Genomic DNA, 23,288 nt, shown 5'->3' with positions numbered 1-23,288 from the left:
AAGGTTATATGATGAATTCCCATTGTGGCTTAGCTGGTTAAGAACACAACATAGTGTCCTTGAGGATGTGGGTTTGCTCTCTTCCTTGCTCAGTGGGCTGAGGATCTGGTGTTGCCACAAGCTGTGGCGTAGATCACAGATAAGGTTCAGATCCAGTGTTGCCTGTCCTACAGCATAGGCTCCAGCGGGGGCTGTGATTTGACCCCTGGAATACAACTTAATATGTTTCAGGTGTGGCTGTAAAAAAAATGTTTTAAGTGAAACAAATAATAAAATGAAAACATATAAAATACAGACAAAAAATTTCAAAGAGCCAAATACATGTGTAAATGTCTATCAGATGATGAGAAACTGGGTAGAGCAACAAATCATGGTTATTTTCTATAGATTTGATAAAAATTATAAAATATTCAAATATAAGAAATTTAATATAGTCTAATCATAAGAAACATGAAGGGAACTATAATAAGGAATATCATAAATAAATCACTTAATGACAGTGCTAAATAGAAAAACCATGACTAGAGGAAAAATGTGGCATTAGGTACAGTGAATCAAAATAATGATGATGGCATTTTTCTTGTAGGTTGTAATACAAAGTAGAAGACAGTAGGCCAGTTATCTCCAAAGTGCTGAGAGAGAAAATCTGTTGGTCTAGAATCCTTTACCATGAAGAGTAAGATGATATCCAGGATGAATGCTTCAATATTAACCACCCTTCCAAAGAACAGCAGAAACACTTGAAACTGAATACCAGGCTAATGAGTGACCAAAAAGTCCAACCTCAGAAGCCAAGTTAAGTCAAAATCTTGCTAAAGAAGAATTCCAGTTAATCTACCTGGTCCAAAAGAATAAAGAACTACTGGGAAGGCTCAATTCAGGAAAACTATTTAAATGGTCAAAAATTAAGTTTACACATGAATTACTTTCACTGCAGGATGTTATATATTTTCATAAAAAGTCAAATTGTGTAAAAGTGATAAGAAATTATAATGGCTAGAGAAGAGAAGAATTTGTGTTGAAGAAAAACAAAATGCATACACTCTCCACTGTACAGTGACATTATACTGCTATAAACAGTGCTATAATATTGCCATAATGTCCAGTCAAAAAGCAAGCATTCCCTAATGGTAGCAAGTTTCACAGGATGTGTTTTGAAAACTGAAAGAGAGTAAAATAAAGTCCCAAAGATCTATTTTAAGTATTGGTATTATTAGTGATATTGTTATAATTAAAGCCTTCAAATAAATAACCAACAGTTTTCATGCCTAAACACATTAGTCAATTAGAAGATATAACAGAAAAATTAATTTTATAATAACATTTAAAACTAAACCTAATAAGAAACTTTTAGGATGTAGTTTTAAAATAGCAATGAAGTACTCAAAAGTAGAATTAACAGATTACAAAACTATATATAAAAACTACATAATGCTAGCTGTAGTATCATAAATATGTTGGTTCTTATCAAGATAAAATCCAAACAAAATATAATTCCAATAAAAATGCCAATACATTTTTGTGTTTTGTTATTTGTTTGTTTTCCTGAAGCTAGGCAAACTGATTCTAAAGTTCATGTGGGAAACGATAATATTAAAAAAAAATAAAACCTGGAAAAAATTAATGAGGAGTCTAATTTTATGAAACATTAAAATATATTGCCTTATATTTAACACAGTGCTATACTGGAATTCAAAGAAGGGAGGGGAATAGAGAGAGATTGAGAGAGAGAGAGAGGATTAAATAGAAAAATATAGAATTTGACCTAAATGCATACAGAGTTTAATTTTGATAAATATGACAAATCAAAAATGGGGAAGTGACAAATTACTGAGGAAAAATTAGCATTTAAATAAAATTAGTTCCACTGAAGAACTATTTGGGAAAAAAGTAAAACTGGATCAATACCTTAGACTATCACTTGTTTTCAAAGGAAAGAAATTAAAAATAATAGCTTTGAATAAATATAGACATTATTTTATAACCAAGGAAGACAAAAATAAATATTTCTAATTATGAATCAAAATACAGAAGCAGTAAATGAAAATATTCATAAACTCAGCTCTGTAAAATCAAAGCATTTATATTTTAAAATTTAACCATAATAAAATAGGCAAACATCAAATTCTAAGAAAACCTCCTTTATTTATATATATATCTCTTAAAAATTGAGACCAAACCTGAGAGAAAATTGCCAAAAGATTTTCAAATCACTCATGGGGACTGTTCACAAAAAAAGAGAATGCAAATAACACTTAAGCAGAACAAAACATATTCAATCTCACTAAAAGTAAGGTGAATTAAAACAATAGCTGAATCATTTCTTATCTTTATGGTTGGCAAAAATCCTAAATTTAATAATGTACTCTACTAATGAGAATATAAATTATTTCAGAATATGATTGGTGGGAATGTATAAATGTCCAGATTCTAAAGAGGATGATTTGGCTATATCAAGTAAAATTAAAGATGTTCAACCTTCCGATATTGTAATCTGAAAATACATTCACAGAGACTGTACACAAGTTTGTTTATAAAAGCATTATTTATAATATTAATACATAACTGAATCAAATATAGTAATTATCCTAAACACTCCTCTCCACTAAAATCATGCAAAATCACTTTTTTGGCCTGTTGAATGAATCATGATTAAGCAAAGCTTGCAGTTTCTGCTTCTAAATCTCAGTTCCCAAGCCTTTCTACCCCTGCGTAAAAGGACCAATAGTCATATTACTGGTTTATTCCATACACTACGGGATGATTACACACTTATATTCCTATGAGGGAAGGAAACATTGGTACCAGACTTTTTCTTCTCTTTCTTTCCATTCTTGTTTCACCAGTTGGAAGGCTGAATCTTTCTGCTACTTCTCATGTGAAAGGAATACACCTTGCTTTTTTTTTTTTTTCTTTTTCTAAGCTAATAGTCTCTTCTGTTCTAAGATAATAGTCTCTTCTGGGTTGGGGTGAGGTGGAGATGAAGACTGGTGTATATTAGCTCAATATTTTCAGAGTTCTACTTGTATTGCACTCAGTTTGAGAAGCATTATAGAAGGAGTACAGCTATCATCAAGAAAGAAAAGAGTACTGCCTATGTCTTGTGTAAGAATGACAATGCCAGAAGAAGGAAAACAGACAGCTTGGGGTATATTGTTTGCCTTTCTTGTTTATTTTCCATGGTGAGTAATCAATTCTTGAATACTAAGGTAATTTTCTGCTGCTCATAACTTACAAAAGTTACCATGGTAACTTTCAATTTAAAATAAATGAGCCGTTATCTAAAAGTGTATCCTATAAACGTGGAGAGGATTAGGACTGGTGGTTTCATCTAAATATCCCTCTCCATTATTTGTGACTTTTAAATGTAGATGATATCAGAAATTGTAGGTTCATTCAATAACAAGCAGACACATATTAATGATCATGACCATCATTATACGAAAAAAGATTCACACATTACATTTTAGTAAAGTGAGGTTGGTACACTGCACTATTAAAACAGATAAAAAATCATATATTCTTGTCCATTTTCAGATAGGGCTTAATGTTGACAGTCTGATAAAGAGGTAAACTCTTTTCTGGTATAAACTGTGTGACCGGTGATTTTTATAAGTATTGGTGAAATGCACCATCTCTTGGGCCTGACTGCGTAAGGGTGAGGCTTGCATTTCTGAATGGATTTTATTACATTAACATTGTTTCCCCACAAAAATGTGTATTTTTAACTCCATCAATGAGGGTAACCTGGTCACTAAAAGGAAATTAAACTACTTTTCTTGGGCTTTTTATTGAGTCAATTTGTCCTAACAGTAAAATTTGTCTTCTTATCATGTGTTTACTAATCAGTTGAATTGATGATACATCAAGCTACTCAACAAAGGTTTGTTTTGTTTGGTTGAGGAAGAAAATTAGTGTGCCTGAAAGTGTATACAGTTCATGCAAGTTCCTCACATAAAGAAAGCCTATTTTTAGGAAGCACATTTCTGACATTTTCAAATACTATCTACCATGCAGTTTTCTTCAAATGCTAGACAACAATTCTGATGAAGTATCCCTAAATGAGTCTAATTTTAACAAAGTACAGTAGCAAAGTTTATTTTCACTATGTTTCTAGCCTTCTTGGCTACTTAAATATATTTATTATATTTTTTTCATATTAACAATTGGGCACTTTATTTGTGGTTGAAAGGAGATTTTGTTTTGTGATGTTATATTTATAGTTTCATTTTATTACAATCAGAAAATGTTTGTTATGCTACTGCTTTAAATACAGAGTATTCAGAAGTCTATAGAAACATAAAAAGTGGGGCTCAAAAATAAGTTTTTTTTTTCTGGGAAGACTATCAAACATGCCTCTGAGATATAGGCAAGAATATCTTAAAGAAATTAGAGCTATTGGGATCATCTAGCTAGCTACTTACCTACCTATATTCAGAATAAATACAACTTTAATCTGTTACTTTTTTTCTAAAAAGTACACAAAAGAAACACAAATAAATATGGCCATGCCATGATGGAATTACTTTTATGTATTTTATATCCTTAAGTCTTAGTATGATACTTTTTTTTCTTTTTCTTTTTGCTTTTTAGGGCCACACCTGTGGCATATGGAAATTCCCAGGCTAGGGGTTGAATGGGAACTGCACATGACAGCCTATGCCACAGCCATAGCAAGGCCAGATCCAAGCCATGTCTGCAACCTACACCACAGATCATGGCAACACTGGATCCTTAACCCACTGAGCAAGGCCAGGTATCAAACCTGCATCCTCATGGATGCCAGTCAGGTCTGTTACTGCTGAGCCACAATGGGAACTCTTCAGTATGACACTATTAATATGAATAAGTTTTCTTAGAAACAAAAACATGCTAACAGAGTTGACCTTGGAACAATGCAGTGGTTAGGGGCACTGACCCTCTGCCAAGTCAAAAATCCAGGAATAATTTATAGTCTGCACTCCAGTATACTTGGTTCTTCCAGATCTGTAGTTCTGCATCCTGCAATTCGACCAACTGCAGATACTGTCGTCTTGTATTATTTACCATGGAAAAAAAAATTCCTGCAAACGTGGACCCAGGCAGTTCAAACCTGTGTTATTCAAGGGCAATCTATATTCTAAATTCCTCCTCATGAATAATCACAAGATATGTCACAAAAAATTCAAAATTTTTTCATTCAAAAACTTTTTAATTGTGGAAAATATACTAAACTTCAGGATATAAAATTTGATTTCATTTATTATCACATGAAATGTTGTTTAGTATTTTTTTTTTTTAGAAAGACAAGTTTTTTAGAGACGTTTCAGGTTCACAGTAAAACTAAACGAAAGGTACAGAGATTTCCCATATATCCTGTCACCCTCACAGAGGCATTGCCTCTCCCATAATGAACATCCCCCAGATGAGTGGTTCCTTACAATTAATGAACCTATACTGACATGTCGTTATTCCCTAAAGTTCAGAGTGTACCTCACCTCTTGGTGTTTTACATTTTATGGGTTTTATATTCACCATCATAATACCATACAGAATATCTTCACTGCCTGGAAAATCTCCTGTAATGTGAGTATTCATCCCTTTCTTCTCTCTCTCACCCTTGGCAGCCACTCATTTTTCTATCATCATCTCTATAGTTTTGCCATTTCCAGAATGTCATATTATAGTTTTGCCATTTCCAGAATGTCGTATTATTGGAATCACACAATATGTAGCCTTTTCAGATTGGTACCTCTTACTTAGAAATATGCATTTAAAGTTCCTATCTTCTCAAGTTCTGATAACCTCTTTCTTTTTAGCATCAATGTGTTATTTGAACTTTCAATTAAAAATAATTAAAAATGGTAAACTCCTTTTATGTATATGTAACAGAAACCACTTTAAAAATTACTATTCCATGAGTGAGGCAATGGATAATATAAAATAGTATGAATTTAAAACAAAATTATAACACTGTAATGTGGGACTCAATTCTCAACATGTACAAAACTCGGAGGTACCTTATTTCACTAGATAATTGCCCATACTTAAATTGGCCTGTGGTAGCATGTATAAGTACCAGATTTTTACAGTAAAAGTAGTAGACTTCTTTAAAAAAGTTCATTTTATCATGCACTTAATATTAAGCATATTGGAACTGAGAAAGAGAATAGGAAGCATAGGGAAGATTTTGAATCTCAGAAGCATAAAAACATACTTTTATAGGCAAATGGGAAAAATCAAGTTAATATAATCCATACAGATACTAGAAGTATTAGTCATCATGTAGATAATAATAATAAATAATAAATGCCAAAATGGAACTGGTAACATATAAATATCTTATTCTCTTTGCTCATTTAATAAAATCCATTGAAGAACTCTTTAATAAGGATCACTTTGCAGAATACATGTTATCCAATTCCTGAAGAAACATCAGTTAATAGAGCTAAGATTAATGTAAATGGAATTTTTAGACAATTAAGAAACCTTCAAAACCTAATATTTTCATATGATTCAGCTTCAAACAAGCTATACTAAAAAATTTAAATGAAAAAAATATTTTGAGTATCTATTTTGTACCAAATCTCTAACTAACCCCTGTGTGGTTCATGTGTAGGATAGAGTCAAAAAAGATAAACAAAGGCTTTGAAAAATGAACTGGCATTGAAACAATCACCACACAAAATGGATGCAGAATTTTCACTGTGGAATTAGTTGGGCTGACTGCATGCAAAAATATAAAATGAGCACTTGCCATGTAATTTTAAAAGTACCCAGAATCTTTCCTTATAATATTAAAAATATGTCAGATACAATTCTAAATTACCCAATAAACAAAGAACTAGAATATAAAACTCTCAAGGGAAGAGATAACCAACAGATGCCATTCTCATGATAGCACAGATGTTGAAATATTCAGCAAAAAGATTTAATTCAGCTACTGCGACTGTGGTCTATGAGGTTAGATAAACACTAAATGAGTGGTAAAATAGGAGTACATAGAGATATACAAATAAAAAAAATAAGAAAAAAAGTGACCAAAAATTACACACCTAAACCTCACTCCCTGTGCAAAAATTAATGGAAATATATCATAGATAAATCTAAATGTAAAGTGAAAAACTATAAAACCTTTAGAAGAATACATAGGAGAAAAACCTTGGGACTTAGTGTTAAGTGAGAAGTTACTAGGCCTGATAGAAAATGCACCATTCATACAAGAAGATAGGTGATGTATTTGGCTTCATTAATATTAAAAACTTCTGCTCTGCCTAAGACCCTTTTAAGAGAATGAAAAGACAAGCCACCAGCTGGGAAAATATATTTGCAAATCACATATCCAACCAAAAATTCATATCTAAAATATGTAAGTAACCCTCTAATTAAAAAAAAAAATTAGGAGTTTCTGTAGTGGTTAGGCAGAAATCAATCTGATTAGCATCCATGAGGATACAGGTTCAATCCCCGGCCTCACTCAGTGGGTGAAGGATCTGAAGTTGCAGTGAGCTGTGGTATAGGTCACAGATGAAGCTACCATCCGGCATTACTGTGGCTGTGGCATAATTTGGCAGCTACAGCTCTGATTAGACCGCTAGCCTGGGAACCTCCATATGCCATGGGTGTGGCCCTAAAAAGACAAAATAATAATAATAATAATAATTAATTTAAAAACAGACAAAAGACTTAGACAATTAAAAAGAATATATCCAATCATAATAATGTGAGAAAAAATAATGTATACATGTAGGTGTAACTGGGTCACCTTGCTGTACAGTAGAAAGTTGACAGAACACTGTAAACCAGCTATAATGGAAAAAGTAAAAATAATTATAAAATAAAAACACTAAAAAAAAAAACCCAAAATAAAAAAACCGAATATATGAAAATGACAGCTGCATGAAAAGATGTTCCGCATCACAAATCACTGGAAAATACAAATTTAAACAGCTACAAATTCTACTGAACATCTATTAAATTACTTAAAAACACTTAGACTATCAAATACTGGTGAGGATGTAGGGAAACAAGATTTCTCATACATTGGTGGGAATATAAAAATGGTATGACCACTTTAGAGATGAGCCTATAATTTTTTAAAGAAAATATACACTTACCATATGACCAAACAATACCTCTCTTAGGCATTTATACTAGAAAGACTGAAATTTAAGTTTACACAAAAATCGCTATGCTAATGCAATAGAAGCCATTTTTATAACCATAATAACTTGACCCAAATGTCACTGAATTTGTGATACATTAAACTTTTCTACATTATGCTATGGAATACTCGGCAATAAAAGTAATGAACTATCAGTATAAGCAATAAAGTGGCTCAGTATTAGGGGAATTATGCTTAGTTGAAAACACCAATCTCAAAAAGTTAAATACTATATGATTCAATTTACATCAAGTTCTTGAAATGAAAAAAAAATAGAGATATGAATAATTAACTTGTTGCCAGAATTTATGGAAAAATAGGATGTATTTGACTATTAAGGGCAACATGAGAGAATTACGTTGTGGTGATAGAACCTTTCTGTATCTTGATTTCAATGATAGGTATACAAATCTATACATGTAAAACATCATAGCATTACACATAAAACTTACAAAATATAAGTGCACGAAAAAATAATGAAATCTGGATAAGGTCTGTAGTCTGGTTTACTGTATGTCTAATTACTGTTTTCGTTTGATAACGTACTGTAATTATGTTGGGGAAAGAGCTGGGTGATGGCTACATGGGACCTTTCCTGACTGTGGGTTGTTTTCATAACTTCCTGTGAGTTTATAATTATTTCAAAATTAAAAAAAATTCAAAGCTTAGCTCATCAATTATCAAACAATGTAAATTAAAAAAAATCCTACCCATATATTAGATCCCAGATATAAGTGATATCATGTTATTTGTCTTTCTCTTTCTGACTTATTTCACTCAGTATGAGAGTCTCTAGTTCCATCCATATTGCTGCAAATGGCATTATTTCATTCTTTTTATGGCTGAGTAGTATTTCATTGTGTATATATACCACATCTTCCTAATCCAATCCTTTGTCAATGGACATTCGGAGAAAAGAAAATCATGGACTTGGAGAATAGACTTATGGTTGCCAAGGGGGAGGGGGAGGGAGTGGGTTGGATTGGGAGCTTCGGGTTAATAGATGCAAACCATTGCTTTTGGAATGGATTAGCAATGAGATCCTGCTGTGTAGCACTGAGAACTATATCTAGCCACTTATAATGGAGCATGATAATGTGAGAAAAAAGAATGTATACATGTATTTGTAACTGGGTCACCATGCTGTACAGTAGAAAAAAAATCATACTGGGGAAATAACAATAAAAAAAAGTCGGAGTTCCTGTGGTGGAGCAGTGGTTAACGAATCCGACTAGGAACCATGAGGTTGCGGGTTCGGTCCCTGCCCCTTGCTCAGTGGGTTAATGATCCGGCGTTGCCCTGAGCTGTGGTGTAGGTTGCAGACGCGGCTCGGATCCCGCGTTGCTGTGGCTCTGGCGTAGGCCGGTGGCTACAGCTCCGACTGGACCCCTAGCCTGGGAACCTCCATATGCCGCGGGAGCGGCCCAAGAAATAGCAACAACAACAACAACAACAAAAAAGACAAAAAGACAAAAAAAAAAAAAAAAAAAAAAAAGTCCTACACATACACATCATAATCAAACTGCTGATACTCATAGGTAAAGAAAATTCAAAAATGAATGAAAACGTATTCTGCTATTTATTCCAGAGACTATATTAGGTGCTTTAACCTCTGTCTTATTACTCTTATGATAATGATTATCTTCATCATTATGAGGCCTATTTTCAAGATGAGAGTGATGACTCAGAAAGTAGTCAAAGCTGCTAAATAGCAGTAAGGGATTTACCATGTCTAATATAATGAATGCCATTTTATTCATTGAAATAATATTGTTTATATACCCAAACATTTTCAATGTACTTTCCTAATTAAACAAGGACATACTGTAAATACTGTGTATAATTTTATCCCTTACTGTTCCAGTATAAAGTCAAAGACATAGGTTACTCTCTTCTAGACTGTATCATTTCAACCATTAAAATGAAATCAATTATCAGGTTGAAGCTAATTTGCACCAATTAAGGTACATTAGGTTACAGACAACAGTAAATAATTCAGGATAATTGAGGTAAAACAAGGATTTATTAAAATGTTAGTGGGGATACCTAGTAAATCAAAATAACAGGCAAAACAGCCAGGTCTTTGAACAAAGAGGGATTGAAGCAAGTCCAGTAGTATCTCCATCTCTTCTATTTTAATTTTCCAAGTTATTAGTACAGATTGATCCAACATGGATTGATGTTTACTAGGTCATCAGGGAAGCCAGTTAGTGAAGTAATGACCTCACTTGGCCAGCTTGACTTGCCCACACATTTGTCCAAAAGGTAGGGTCTCTTATCAAGAGAAGAAAGAAACAGTTTTAGGCCAATAAAAGCAAAAGCAACTATAAATCATCTGAAGAGAGAAACTTGTACACACACAGATACAAATACCATTCATTGCACACAAGTCTAAAAGTTTCAAGATAATCAAAAATGTATATACACAGGTTTCCAAAATGTTGTAGTACAGTTTTAAGCTTTAATAATTTCAGGACGGTAAAAGCTACAAATTATAAAAAAAATCACTCGAAAGTTGAACTATTTTAATTTCCCTTTTCCTACATAGTTTTGTGAATTGCCCATAACACTTTTTAATGTTTATTTTTGTTTCCCTCCTTCTGATTGAAGATGTCAGGATGACAAAGAGAAATTAAATTTAATCTTTGAAAATGTGCGGAATTAAACATGTAAATGACATGCAAATAATTAAAACAAATTATATTTTCTAAAAGTTCATAGCTTTTATACTTCTAAAGTTATTATGCTTAAAACTGCCTCATGATACCTGTATATACACATACATGATTTTTTCAGATGATTTTTAGATGTTCCATCATTCCTAATATGACTGAATAAGAAGTGTTTGTGCACCTTCAAGTACTTAAGCCCAGAGAAGCCAAGGAGTGAGTTTTAATTGCCTTTGGTTTCATTTGTGCAGTACCTTATCTTCCTCAACAATAAGAATGCCTGTCCTTCAGGCAGATAACTGTGCAGTGAATGTATTAAAAGGTGATAAGGAAAAAGTATGAGTTACCTTAAAAGGATATAGAAAAATATGCACTGCTTTGAGAGAAATGCATGAGGGTGAATGCACGGCAGAATGGGTATTATGATCTGTACCATTAAATTCTGCTGTGTTTCACGTGTTTGCATCAAGCATGCATTCATGGATTTCTATATGGGGAAGGGTTATAAAGTAGGAGTGAAGGAAAAGATCTGGGCTGGAGAGTAAGACTGAGCCAGGTGTTCTAGCTATAATAAATGAAAGGGACTTGAGAAGATAAAAGTAGAACTCAAAGTAGAAAGAGAGGGTATTTTTTTAAACCCTCTGTCACTTTAGGAATCTTTTGCCCTAAATTCCTGCTGAGTGTCATCAGTTTTCTGTTCTACTGATGATAGCTCTAGGTATGAAACACTTGCCTCCCTAAGTACTAACATCTTTCTACCTATACTGTTTTCTCTTCCACAAGGCCGTGGTTCAAGTATCTTCAGTAGCCCCCTGACTCTCTGTGTGTGGGTAACAGGAGGGAGAAAGTTTTTCCACAGGTCTCCTGAGCATACAGTATCCCCAGTATTCCTTGATCTCACAGCTCTATGTGGCTATTTTCTCCAGAGTTGAGTGCCATATGTACCCCAGAACAACTGAAAGCAGCCACAGAGAATCAGAGACATCCATCTTCAGGCCAGTCCTACCTCGATGCTATGGGGCTCACAAGAACTGCTATCAGATCATTGGAGTGTGCAGGACACCATTGTTTGAAATCTTCGCACCACTGGGTCTGTGCTGCTGTAAGAAAACTGGAACAGAAAAGGGGATCCATTCAATGAAGAAGGTATTTTTTCTTACTTTAGAGATGCATGTTCACCTACTCTCAGGACTTCCTACACGATAAAGAAAATTCACGAAAATTGCTAGGTTCCATTCTAATGAAAACTTTTTGAGCATGAAAGATGAGTCCTTCATTTGTTCCATTAGCTAAAAATACATATTCATTCATTGTAGTATGAATCCAGCTTTGCAATATCTTTGCTACTTTGTCTGTGCTTAACTCCTCTGCTAGACAATTAGAATAAGACACTTGATGCTGTAAAGAAGGGAAATAATAATATATGAGAATTGCAAACTTTCACAAAAGGATGTGAAGGTTCTTCAGAAAGCAAAAGAGTAAATTAAAAGTTTCCAAAAATGGTTCATGACATAAGGGTACCCTCCATCTTTTTCTTTCCCTGGTTACACCTAATACTTTTGAGGAGGCAGCCAAACCTGCTGGCTCCTAGAATATAAGAAGGGAAATTTTTCCCAGGAAAATAAAAAAAGTATTTGACTAGTTGTTTCTTTCAAGTTGTTAAAACTCCTCAGCAGTCTCTTCCCAGGCAAGAAAATCACATAATAGAGTCTGAAATCCCATTCATACCCAGAGAAAAGTTAGAACTATGACTGGCCTGCACACCAATCCTTCTTCGAGTAGAGAAAGCCTGTCTCTGTCTTGCCCTGTGCCTCTTGGAAGGAAGGCAGTCCAGGGAATAAACCTAGATGGGATGGGATTCTCAGGACATCTGGTTCATCAAGGAATTGTGGGTCAATTTTTTCTTACTTTAGAGATGCATGTTCCCAACCTTCTTTACCCTCCTAAAGTGCTGGTTAGGTCTGTATTTCTGTACCCTTAAAGGGCATGGAATAGAAACACTCTTGTTAATTTGTTATCAACCAAACATTCTACCTCTAAGTATATATTGTTCTGAAGGACATTCCTCATTAAGGTTATCATGGAACCTTAGGATAGCAACCTGAATGCCACCTTTCCTCAGAATCTTGTATCCCAAGTCTCCTTGACATGCTCTCTTACCCCTGGAGTTCTCACCTCTTCTGAAAACCAGCTCACAGCAATTTCCACTTCCAGTGAGTCTCCTTTTCTCATTTTTAGTTGTGGAGATAATATACTGACGTTCATTTTTCTATAATTGCATGTGGACATCTTGCTTTTCTGCATGATGTTAAATGCCTTCTTCTCCCCTCTTTTCGAGAGAGCAGTGGATAATATTAAAAGGTATTATCTGTTCCTATTGGTGGTGTGGTGGTAGATATGTGTAGAGAAAGGTGGGTATGATGGATGCTTAGAGAAGATGAAGCCTCCTGAGTAGAGTCTGGCTTCCTTGAATTCCTCTCTTTTAGGGGCTGAAAAATGGTCTATTTGCATGAAGATGTCTTCATGCCAAAATGTTTTTCGTTCTGGTGCCCAGATGTTGTCTTCTTGATTTTCGTCTTCTTCCTCCTCTTCTTTTTCCCTTTCTTGCTCCCCTTGCTCTTGAGCCAGGCCAAAGCAAGATGGAAGGCATGGCAGCTAAAGCCTTCCTTGACTCCATGCTCCACATGCTCCTGAAGGATGTCTAAGCTGGGGAAGACCCGGCAGCAGCCCATGCACCTGAAGCCACTATCAAGGGCCACTAGCCATTCAGGCGTCTTGGCCCTGGAACATTCCTCCAGAACTGTAGGTTCTGCTGGACTATCAGTTTCCTCCCTTTCCTCTTGGACTTTGCTGTCCCAACTGAACTCACTGTCAGTTAGGAACTCCTTTGTAGACATGTGAGGGAGGGTGAATGCCATATGAATCTTTTCAGGATATGTCATTTCTTCTATTTTTATCTTCTTTGAGGGAGGCTCCAATCCTTTCTCTGTTTCCCATAGGATAGCCACACCTTTTTTCATTTGGACATGCATGTAGTAAATTTTCATGACCCTTTTCTTTTTCATAAATATAGATGACACAAAGGACTCATTACTATTAACCAAATTAAATGGAAAAGAAACTTGTGGAAAAGGGGAAGAAGTCTCCCATTGCTCCAAATCCTGGGGTAAAGGCTTCTCAGGGGATCTAAGATAAGAATCATCTTGATGCATAGGATGGATTCCTAGGAGAGAAAATTTCAAATACAGGAAACCTAGAATAAGTATGTGAAATCTGTAGAAGTTCAGATAACTGTGAAACTATTATATGGGCATGTGGAGTAGAAGTACATGTATATGTGGTATTTCAGAATTCTGTGTATAATATGTTTCATTTGGAGTGGAAACATAACTATGTGGGAAAGAGGCTGTGGTGTGCCTTATGGTGTTGGATGTATTTTCTGGGCTATCTCCTGTACTTATGATGTTGGGTAAGGGGATGGTGCATGAGTGTGTGCATACATGTTATGTGGTGTTACAGTACATGTAAACAAGTCCAAGAGTAGTCCATGTCACTGTGAGACAGTAAGACAAAGTGACAGAGGAAGTGTACATGAGCTCTCAGGATGTGTCTTTCTATGAAGGACTGAAGGTTTTGAGGGTGAAGTGGTATAAGTTTAGAAAGACTTCCTTTCAGGGCATCTCAATTTTCTTGGGTTTGGCTGAACATTGGGAGTTAAAATAGGTTATATAGGTGAGGGGATGTGAATTATTTATAGGATTAGTGTATAAACAGGTGATTCTGAGAATGAATAAGTAAAGGAATGAAGGTGTAAGGGTGTACCTATTCAATGCTACTAGAGAATGGTAAAGAAGTTGGTGAATAAAGATGTGTGTATTTGAGAGAAAAAATGAAAGTAAGGAGAAATAGGGCCTTTCCCAATAAGAAGAATTTTATACACACTTGTGAGTGTGTGTGAGTATATGAGTTTGTGCTAATTTGAAGGAAGAGGTTCCAATTAAATTCCTATGTGCATACCAGCACTGTCTACCACATCACCCACAGCTCTACCAGGGTTCATATGTTGAAGATCTGTGTTGAGAATCTATGTCTTACCTATCCTTAAAAACCTATTTTCTATTTGTCCCTTGGCAGAAGCTTCAGTCCTAGACCTTCTTCCCTCAATCCCTCTCTTGTTTTTGAAGGAAAAGTGAAATAAGCGGGGATTAGACTAAGCAGTTCAGCTGAATATCCTTTCCAGGCTGAGATCTCACCTTTGTATATTCCTTACCGTCCTCATCAGCAAAAATAAGCTTGCATGGTGAGGAGACACAGGAGAAATATTCTGAGTCAGAGGACTTTTCTCCTGGTGTCTGACTGCAGACTGGGACCTCCACATATGATTCAGGCTGAGAAGTATCCTCTGGAGTCTTCCAGAATTCTAGGGAATTGAATTAAAAAATTGAGATGTGACATTTTCCAGAGTCTGTGTCCATTCAAAAAGACACACTAAGTGGATATTATATGTCAAGCAATGTTACCATACATGAGACTTACTTTCATAGAAATTGAGGTGACTTTCCTATGAGAAACTCTACCTAGTACAAGATGCAAATATAAATAAAAGACAATTTTAAAATTGTATGTGTGGTGGATGCCAGTGATGCTGGGTATCTTGCATGTGAACATTTCCAGAGATATATACAGAACATAACAAAAACCTCTAAGAATTGTGCCTGAAAAACAAGATGTAGTTGCTAAAGCTTAGATATTATCAGCTCAATTGTCCTCATCACAAATCATTCCATTGTGGGGAATGGAGCAGTAGTTTTATGAAGAATTCTCTACGTATATCTACCTACCTATTTATATTGATATATCGATATATAAATAACAGAAAGATACATACACAAATCTATATCTATATATATTTATATATGTGTCAATTCATGTATATATGTCTATAAATATGTGTGTGTATATATATGTGTGTGTGTATATATATATATATTTATGTATATAGAGAGGTATAGATATAGATATTGCAAGCAAAAGAATGTCTCTCACCTTCCAGTTCTACAAGGATTAGAACCTTAGCCACTGCAGTCACAGACCTTTAATACACTCGGAAAGGAGTTCCGGGTGGAGGTGAGGAATGAGACATTCTGTGCTTTGTGAAAAATTTGCATAACAGGCCTTCAGATAGTTGTTTTCAGGGGAAAATTTTATGTACCCAATGTCTTGCATCTTCTCAGACCTAGAAAAGCACTAAAATCATTAATGGAGATGTGTTCCTCATGATTAGCAGCAAAATTTTAATGAGATGTACACGTGATTTCATGTATCCCTTGCACCAGTATCACATATATACAGACCTCCTCCCCCTTCCTCTTCAGAGGAGCACCCCAGAACTGTCTTCCAGGCTATAGTTCTCAGTATGCCCTAGCTAAAACTTAGCTCACAGCTTTCATGTTGATTTTATTTTTGTTCAGTAAACAATATCATTTTTTTCCAGAATTCTTTAGGAACTGGCTATAGTGCTGGAGATATTCACATGAAGACTTCAGAGACATTCCCTAGACCCCTGGAAAGGCATTTCTATGTTTTATAGATTTGTAACCTTCACATTTAGATCCTTTGAAAACAGTCTCTTCCAAATGTATACTGGGACATTTACATAGTACTTTTTTTTTTTAAAGCTTTTTAAGGCCACACACGTGGCATAGGGACGTTCCCAGGCTAAGACTCAAATCGGAGCTGTAGCTGCTGGCCTATGTCACAGCCTATACCACGGCTACAACAATGTGGCATTTGAGCCTCATCTGTGACCTACACCACAGCTCATGGCAATGCCAGATACTTAACCCACTGAGCGAAGCCAGGAATCCACTTCTTCATGGATACTAGTCAGGTTCATTACCACTGAACCTCCATGGGAACTCCTACATGGTACATTTCTTCCCATTGATCAGAAACAGAGGCCCTAAGCAGTGAAGGGGTCATGTATAGCCATGGCTGAGCAAAGGAGCTCAGTTCAATTCTAGAGCATCATGCTCACCTATATCCCTGCCTGTTTCCTTCTTGGCACTTCTTCTTTCCCACACTCATACTATTATGCTTATCTACAGAAGAGGCACAGGATATATGTATTCTGAATGGTAATGCTCTTCTGTCTGGCTGTTGCTTTGGGCCAACTCAGAGGGTCCAGAGAATTCATCTGAGTCTAAGAATTCTGGGAAAGAGAGGGAGAACCAGATATACATCATCTTTTTTCTTCAATAAACATTCAAGAAATACCATGCACATTAACACACATGGCAGGAGGAAATTTACAGCCTAGTTTCTGTCCAAAGTTCCAAAATCCAAGTGTACAAATATAAGGTGTCTGATTACCCATGAGTGGTATATATTGTTTTCTTTGTATCAGAGGCTCCAATTCTTGAGTGGTACCTGATGAGGCACCTGTACTATTTGTTATTACTGTTCCATTAACCAGAAGAATAAATTTGAAGTATGTATGTGGGTAAAGTGCTTCCATTTATCAGCTGTAAATGATTATGTAAAAGTCGCATTACTTCCTGATACAATTAGAATTTACAGGAAAGAATCCACTTCCTCACACTGAGGCCTCCATTGTCAGAACTTTGAGGGAATTACTGTGTTCTGAGCTTGAGCAGGAGACTGCAATAGAATTGTCAATGTTGACTACAGACTTTACCTCTCAACATCAGCTATCGCTCTCCTCTCAGATTTAACTTTTCTCAGCGTCACTTTCCTCAGTGGCTTCATCCCAATGTGCTCTGTTTTTCGTCTTTACTCACTACATTTATAGTCTATCTTGAAACCTCACCAAGGCACAGATAAATTCTAGCTTGCTGGAGTTTTCCTAAATAACATGTGTATTTCTTGAATCAGTTCTACCTGTACCGCTGATGTAAATATATCATAAATATCCCCAGTTATTTTTTACTTCCTCTTCAGCTGCATTTCCAATGGCAAGTTGTATGCCTTTAAATTCACAAGCTTCAGCAAATGAACAGGTAAATTAATGATCTTGATAGCATCATTCAAACACATTAAATCCCTTCCCCTGTTTAAAAGCTTTAATTTTTATTCATTAAAAATTAAATGAACTTTTAATTTTTAACTCTCAAAATACATCTACTTTGTCCTTTAGTTCACTGCAGAGTGTCTGATGGGTCATGTTAGTGTGGGAATGGGAAAATGCAGTATACGTGGTATATTTTTACACAGTTGATATGTATGTCTTGGTTGGTGAGTATAGGCTGATGTGTATATGTGTCTGTCAAGTTTCTTCAACAATTTTATGTAGTGAATGTAAGAGTGAGATGCCCACTGTAGGTGAAGGAAGTGTGAGTGTGATGTGTTAGGTGACATGGCAGCATGATTCTATACATGTGAAGGCAGAATGTCTTCCATGTATTATGTAGTTATAAAAATATATGAACTTCAGTAGTATATGTGCTATGAAAGTTCACATAGTTATATAACATTGATTTGATTTATATGAGAGACAGTGCCAATCTGAGTAATTTTGTGAGACCCACTGAGACTGTGAAGGTGTTACAGACTGACAATGTAAAGGATGGACGGGAGGGAGACCATGTGAACCCCTAGGGTAGAATGTGAAGGGACTAAGGAACTGGGAAGAGAGGAATTTTAGAAGGCATCATATGATTTGATGGCTTCATGCACTGTTAATAAGAATACACAGTGCTACAAGAGTGAGAGTTAGAGATTGTGGTATTCAAAGAATAAAGTTAGAGGACACAAATGTAAGGAATGTATATTCTGCAAAATGAGAGTGCGGAGGTTTAATATATGAGGATATAAGCTTATGAGTGTGTCTTACAATATAAAGAAATGGGAACCAAAAAAGGAGAATGAAGGGATGAGGGTTTATAAAGAGGTAAATGTAAGATGATATGTGCTGAGACTAGCTGTGGGTGTGATGGAGTAAATGTGCATGTGTATTTATGAGGGTAGGAAGTTGTTGGAGGCCAGAATTTGAAGCCCCTTCTCAAATCTCTGCCCCTTGTTCATCCAGGAGAAAGGATGCAATAAGGAGTTTTGTTCTTAAATACAAAAGCAGAAGCCACTAGTTCTTACTTAGATGCTTCATTCTGGAACTTTCTTGGCCATTCCAAACTGGTTGTCAGAGTTTAGTCCATTATCATGACCCATAATGTTTATCTAATCAGGTTCAGATTGAATTAAATCTTCTCATTTCTCTGATAAGTCTGTCATTTCATTAGTCTTCCATTTTCTCAAACATAGCCCTGTTTTAATATTCCTGAGCTTTTGGACATGTGTCCTTTTTGACATTTCCCTTGAATCTCAAGGTTTTGTTTTGTGCAGATGCAATGAATATCTCCTAGAAGATAGAGAGAACTTATGCTCTTACTGTCGTCTGGACTTGGATTTGTATCATGTTACACCTCCTATCAGTTTATGGAAAGGAAATTTCAGCTGGATTTCTCAGCCAAGCTTACATCTCTCTTTTCCACTCCCCACCCTTGCCTCCAGTTGGGACATCTTTACTTAGGAGTATCTTGTTATCATGGGAGACATAGGAGAAATATTTTGAGATAAAGGTATTTTTTTTCCTTCCTTCTGACAAACATGACCAAGCTATGCAATATCCTTTTGTTCCTTCAAGTTTTGTTTTCATCAGAAAGCCTATTTATGTTAAATCACAGACTTACCAGTTCCTTAACTCACCTTTTTTTCATCTATATCTAATTTGCTGTTTAACTCATCCACATGTTTATGAGTTCTAGAATTATATTTTTTATTTCTTAAACTGCTATTTATTTTTAAATCTTTTTTCTTGATAGGATTTTATGTTTTACAGTGTTAATAATTTTAAACAGTCTTATTTACCATCCCTACAATTGTTCAATTAAATTAACTTTTTCAGGGTTACAATTTGTTCTTTATACTGTTTGCAGAATTTACCTTGAAGTTATGTTTCACAGTTTTAGATTGTGAGCTCATCTTCAGCAAAGTCATTATCTGTAGGACCCTTTAGTGGGAAGGACTGACAATGCAGAATTCTTTTACATTTTCTGTTATCAGATACTACTGGGGTACAACTAGCTGTAATTTAATTTTATATTAGTTTTTCACTTTTAGGTTTAACTGATTATATAGCAATTGTGGACATTATGATTATGAATGCCACATTTTCCCTTGATAAATGATATGTTTTCCCAAAATATATGCACAGAGTTCCCCTTCTACCTACTAAAAGTGAAAAGTATTTGTGATGAGTTCCTACTGATGGTACAGAACCAGAGACCTAGACTCTCAATCATGACGCAAGAGAAAGATTACGACCAGACCCAAAGTACAGCTTTCTCTCTGAGAGGTAGAGCTGGATTTCTACAGATGTGCTCAAATACCCACTGCCCTCATCTACCTAAGCTTTAACTGTTCTTCCTTTGTCCTTACCAGCACAAGAGGGATTGGAAAAAGAGGAGTCACAGGAGAAGTATTCTGATTCAGAGGCTCCACTTCTTGCCTCAGGTACCAGGGCATTGTACTCCCAAGAGTAGCCAGATGGTAGATCATATTCATGTAACTTTGAGACTCCTACGACATGGAATAAAAGTCACAGTAACAGGTGACTCCATTCTGTTCTTCTATACTCCTCTCCCAAACCTACAATCCCCATTGACCCCATGAAAATATTTATTTCGTACCGAACCTTTAATATGGTCAGGGAATCGGCATATTGCAGTGTTCTGTGCTTATATCTGGCTCCTGCCAACAAGTTTCCTCATACTCATTTACCTTCATTAAGATTTTTGGTCTTATACATTTACCTCTGGTTTCTACCTCTTCCTGATTTACAATATCAAATAAAAGTTCATTATTCTTTATTATCATGTCACTATCTCTGTTTCAGTATTAACCAAACTCATTAACCACTGGCTAATTGTTTAAGATAATCATTTCTCACACATGTTTAGAATATGTATTTTGCATACAGTGTAACAAAATGGTATGATAAACGCAGTGTGCTTTGTCTGTGTAAGTTCATAACCTGTTGGTTAAAAGTGGGTTAGCATTTATAGTGTGACTGATATGTTGTCAGTGAATCTTGAGTGAGAGTTTTGTATGAGTAAGGATGGTATGACTGCTTTGTGTGCCTATTTTAATTCAGCACATATATATGTGTGTGTAGATTGCATGTTCTATGATTGAGAATTTGTGTGTGCATATTTTATATGTTTTTGTGGTTTAAATGTATAATTTAACTACTGGGAATACTTTGAGACTAGTGAGATTTATGTATTTGTGAAATCTAAGGGAATAATGAAAGAACATAAGGATGTGAAAATCAAAAATTGTAAGAGAAAAAAATATATAAGCTTTGAGAATATGGAACTGTGTGAAGATGCAAAGTAAATGAGTGCATAGAGAAGAGCATGAAAGACTTGAGTTCTAATGGGCTAAAAAAGGAATATGGAGAGTAAAGCCTAGCAGTGTAACTTTTAGGCATTCACCAAACAGAAATATGTCAACATGCAAAATACATGTAATAGAATATTCAGATCACCATTTAAAGTATCCTGAGAATAAAAGCAATCCAAATTCTCCAAAAAAGTATAATCTTAAAGAAATTATTTATATCCATGCAATGGAATATATGCACTAAGAATGGAAAACTAGAGTTACCTGCAACAGGAAGCTCATAAATATAATGATGAGTGAAAAGAATCAGTATTGTGTACTTCTGTTTCCATAAGGCTCAAAAATAAACATAAGTGGTTTGGATTTTAGAGGTCAGATAAATGATTATCCTTTGTACCTACCAGGGTAAAAATAGAGATTAGAGAATATGGACACATGTAGAAGATTGTAAAGAAATGAATGTTGAGGATAGGCTGTGCAACTGGGTCTGTATATGGATGAATGTGAAAATATTGGCCATAAAAATGATTGGATGTGATGGAGTTTTGGACTGAGTGCTTCTGTACTCTCTCTCAAGTCTGGACCTTGAGGATACTAACACTTTCGGCCTGTTTTAAACTGTTAATGCTTTCACACCTTCCTCAAAACATAACATGCCCTTCAAAGGGTCACACTGTCATGCACTTCCATGCTTTTCTGATAAAAATCTCACTATCTTAGTTCCTCTCTCCCATTACTTCCTCAAACTAAATGCTTTTCTCTACTTATCTCTTTGGGCTTGCTTCAGTTCTTTTATTTGTGTGTGTATGTGTGTATGTGTGTATGTGTGTGTGTGTGTGTGTGTGTTAGAATTTATTGATTCCACTAATAATCATATTACAGAAGATGGAGAATCATTTCGCGGTGCTTTCTGTACTGGGAAGCCTTGAGTGGACTGATGGGCAGAATCACTCAGCTCATCCCTGACATCTACCTAGATCCCAATTTCCCTTGGTATGCCACTTAATAGTCTGTCCTTACGAGCAACAGTGTGCTTGTCTTCAGAAGAGATGCAGGAGAAGTAGTCTGAAGAAGAAGAAGAAGCAGCCTCCCTTCCTTTCTGGCCCTGAGTTGGGGCCACTGCTTTGTGTTTACACTGCAGAGCATCTTCTTGTAAATTCAGTTTAGCTGAAAATTTAAATTAAAAAAAACAACAATAGTGTGTATGTGGTCCATGTTTGGTATCTGTGTACTTATTCATCCATTAAGCAAATTTTAAGAGTTTACTATACGACATGTTCAGTGAACACACATGACTTCCATCTTCATGGACAGCATTACCTGGCCCCTATGAAAAGTTTAAATGAGTAATATCTATTGTGCCAATATATGTAATGAGTGACTGGGTTTGCACAAGGAGCTTTCATTGTAGATGGAGAAGAGACTGTTACCAGTATGATTTCTCCCTAGACATATTACTATTATATTTAGTTTACCTTCTAAATAGCTCTGACCGTGTGATTAAGTTTTGTGCAATGGAAAATGAGTGCAAATAACCACTGCTCAGTGGTGGGAAGGTGGCAGATTGGAACTAACCCCCACCAATGAGCAATGGTTATTCCTCACACAAGTTACTTGTCTACTGTGACTCTCCATGGAAACCAGAACTATTTCAGCCCCTCTCCCTTTCTTACAGTCAAACTTTTTCTTCTATTCAATCATTGCAATTAAATAGTATCATGTGTGTATTGTTTACCCTGCTTTTTTTATCCTGCTTTTTTCTTACCTTTCACATAGAAGCCCCAAATTTATATCTTCACAGTCTGAGAAAACAACTTGTTTTTATTCCTGAGTAAATAAAATTCTATCTGACTTTATTCTCTTGCCCCTGCACAATCAGATTTAAGTGCTCATTTCCCCCCCAATTTTTCCTTTACCTCTATGAGCCACATTTTCTTATCTATGTTCCAGAGAAATAACTATTAAAAAACTTAAAACAACATCATTTACTTAACCAACAATCTTAGGCAGGAGTCAAATAAAGGGGAAACAGTTTTTGGAAAAAATTATATTAATCA

General features: G+C 35.4%; 1 protein-coding gene across 30 annotated transcripts in view; it reads right to left on the bottom strand.

Annotated features, from left to right (window-relative positions):
- LOC100524732 (protein FAM170A) overlaps window positions 1–23,288 on the bottom strand; it is a 689,565-nt gene that overhangs the window by 408,744 nt on the left and 257,533 nt on the right. For 22 of the 30 annotated variants that reach the window (XM_085014400.1, XM_085014401.1, XM_085014404.1 and 19 more), the window contains 3 exons: window positions 15,083–15,232; window positions 12,988–14,035; window positions 11,819–11,923 (listed from right to left, as the gene is read on the bottom strand). In XM_085014400.1, the coding sequence (XP_084870526.1) occupies window positions 13,314–14,035; window positions 15,083–15,232 (872 nt within the window). In that variant the 3' untranslated portion in view covers window positions 11,819–11,923; window positions 12,988–13,313. Of the gene's footprint in view, window positions 1–10,147; window positions 10,418–11,818; window positions 11,924–12,987; window positions 14,036–15,082; window positions 15,233–20,265; window positions 20,407–22,251; window positions 22,399–23,288 lie in introns of those variants that run through there. The other 8 variants (XM_085014377.1, XM_085014378.1, XM_085014381.1 and 5 more) reach the window with 4 other exon arrangements.

Source organism: Sus scrofa, chromosome 2, assembly GCF_054392235.1.
Source record: "Sus scrofa isolate SSC_HxYL_T2T_F1_AM1 chromosome 2, Sscrofa_HxYL_maternal_Yorkshire_Landrace_v2.0, whole genome shotgun sequence".
Taxonomy (NCBI): domain Eukaryota; kingdom Metazoa; phylum Chordata; class Mammalia; order Artiodactyla; family Suidae; genus Sus; species Sus scrofa.
This window is presented reverse-complemented; position numbering and strand designations above follow the sequence as displayed.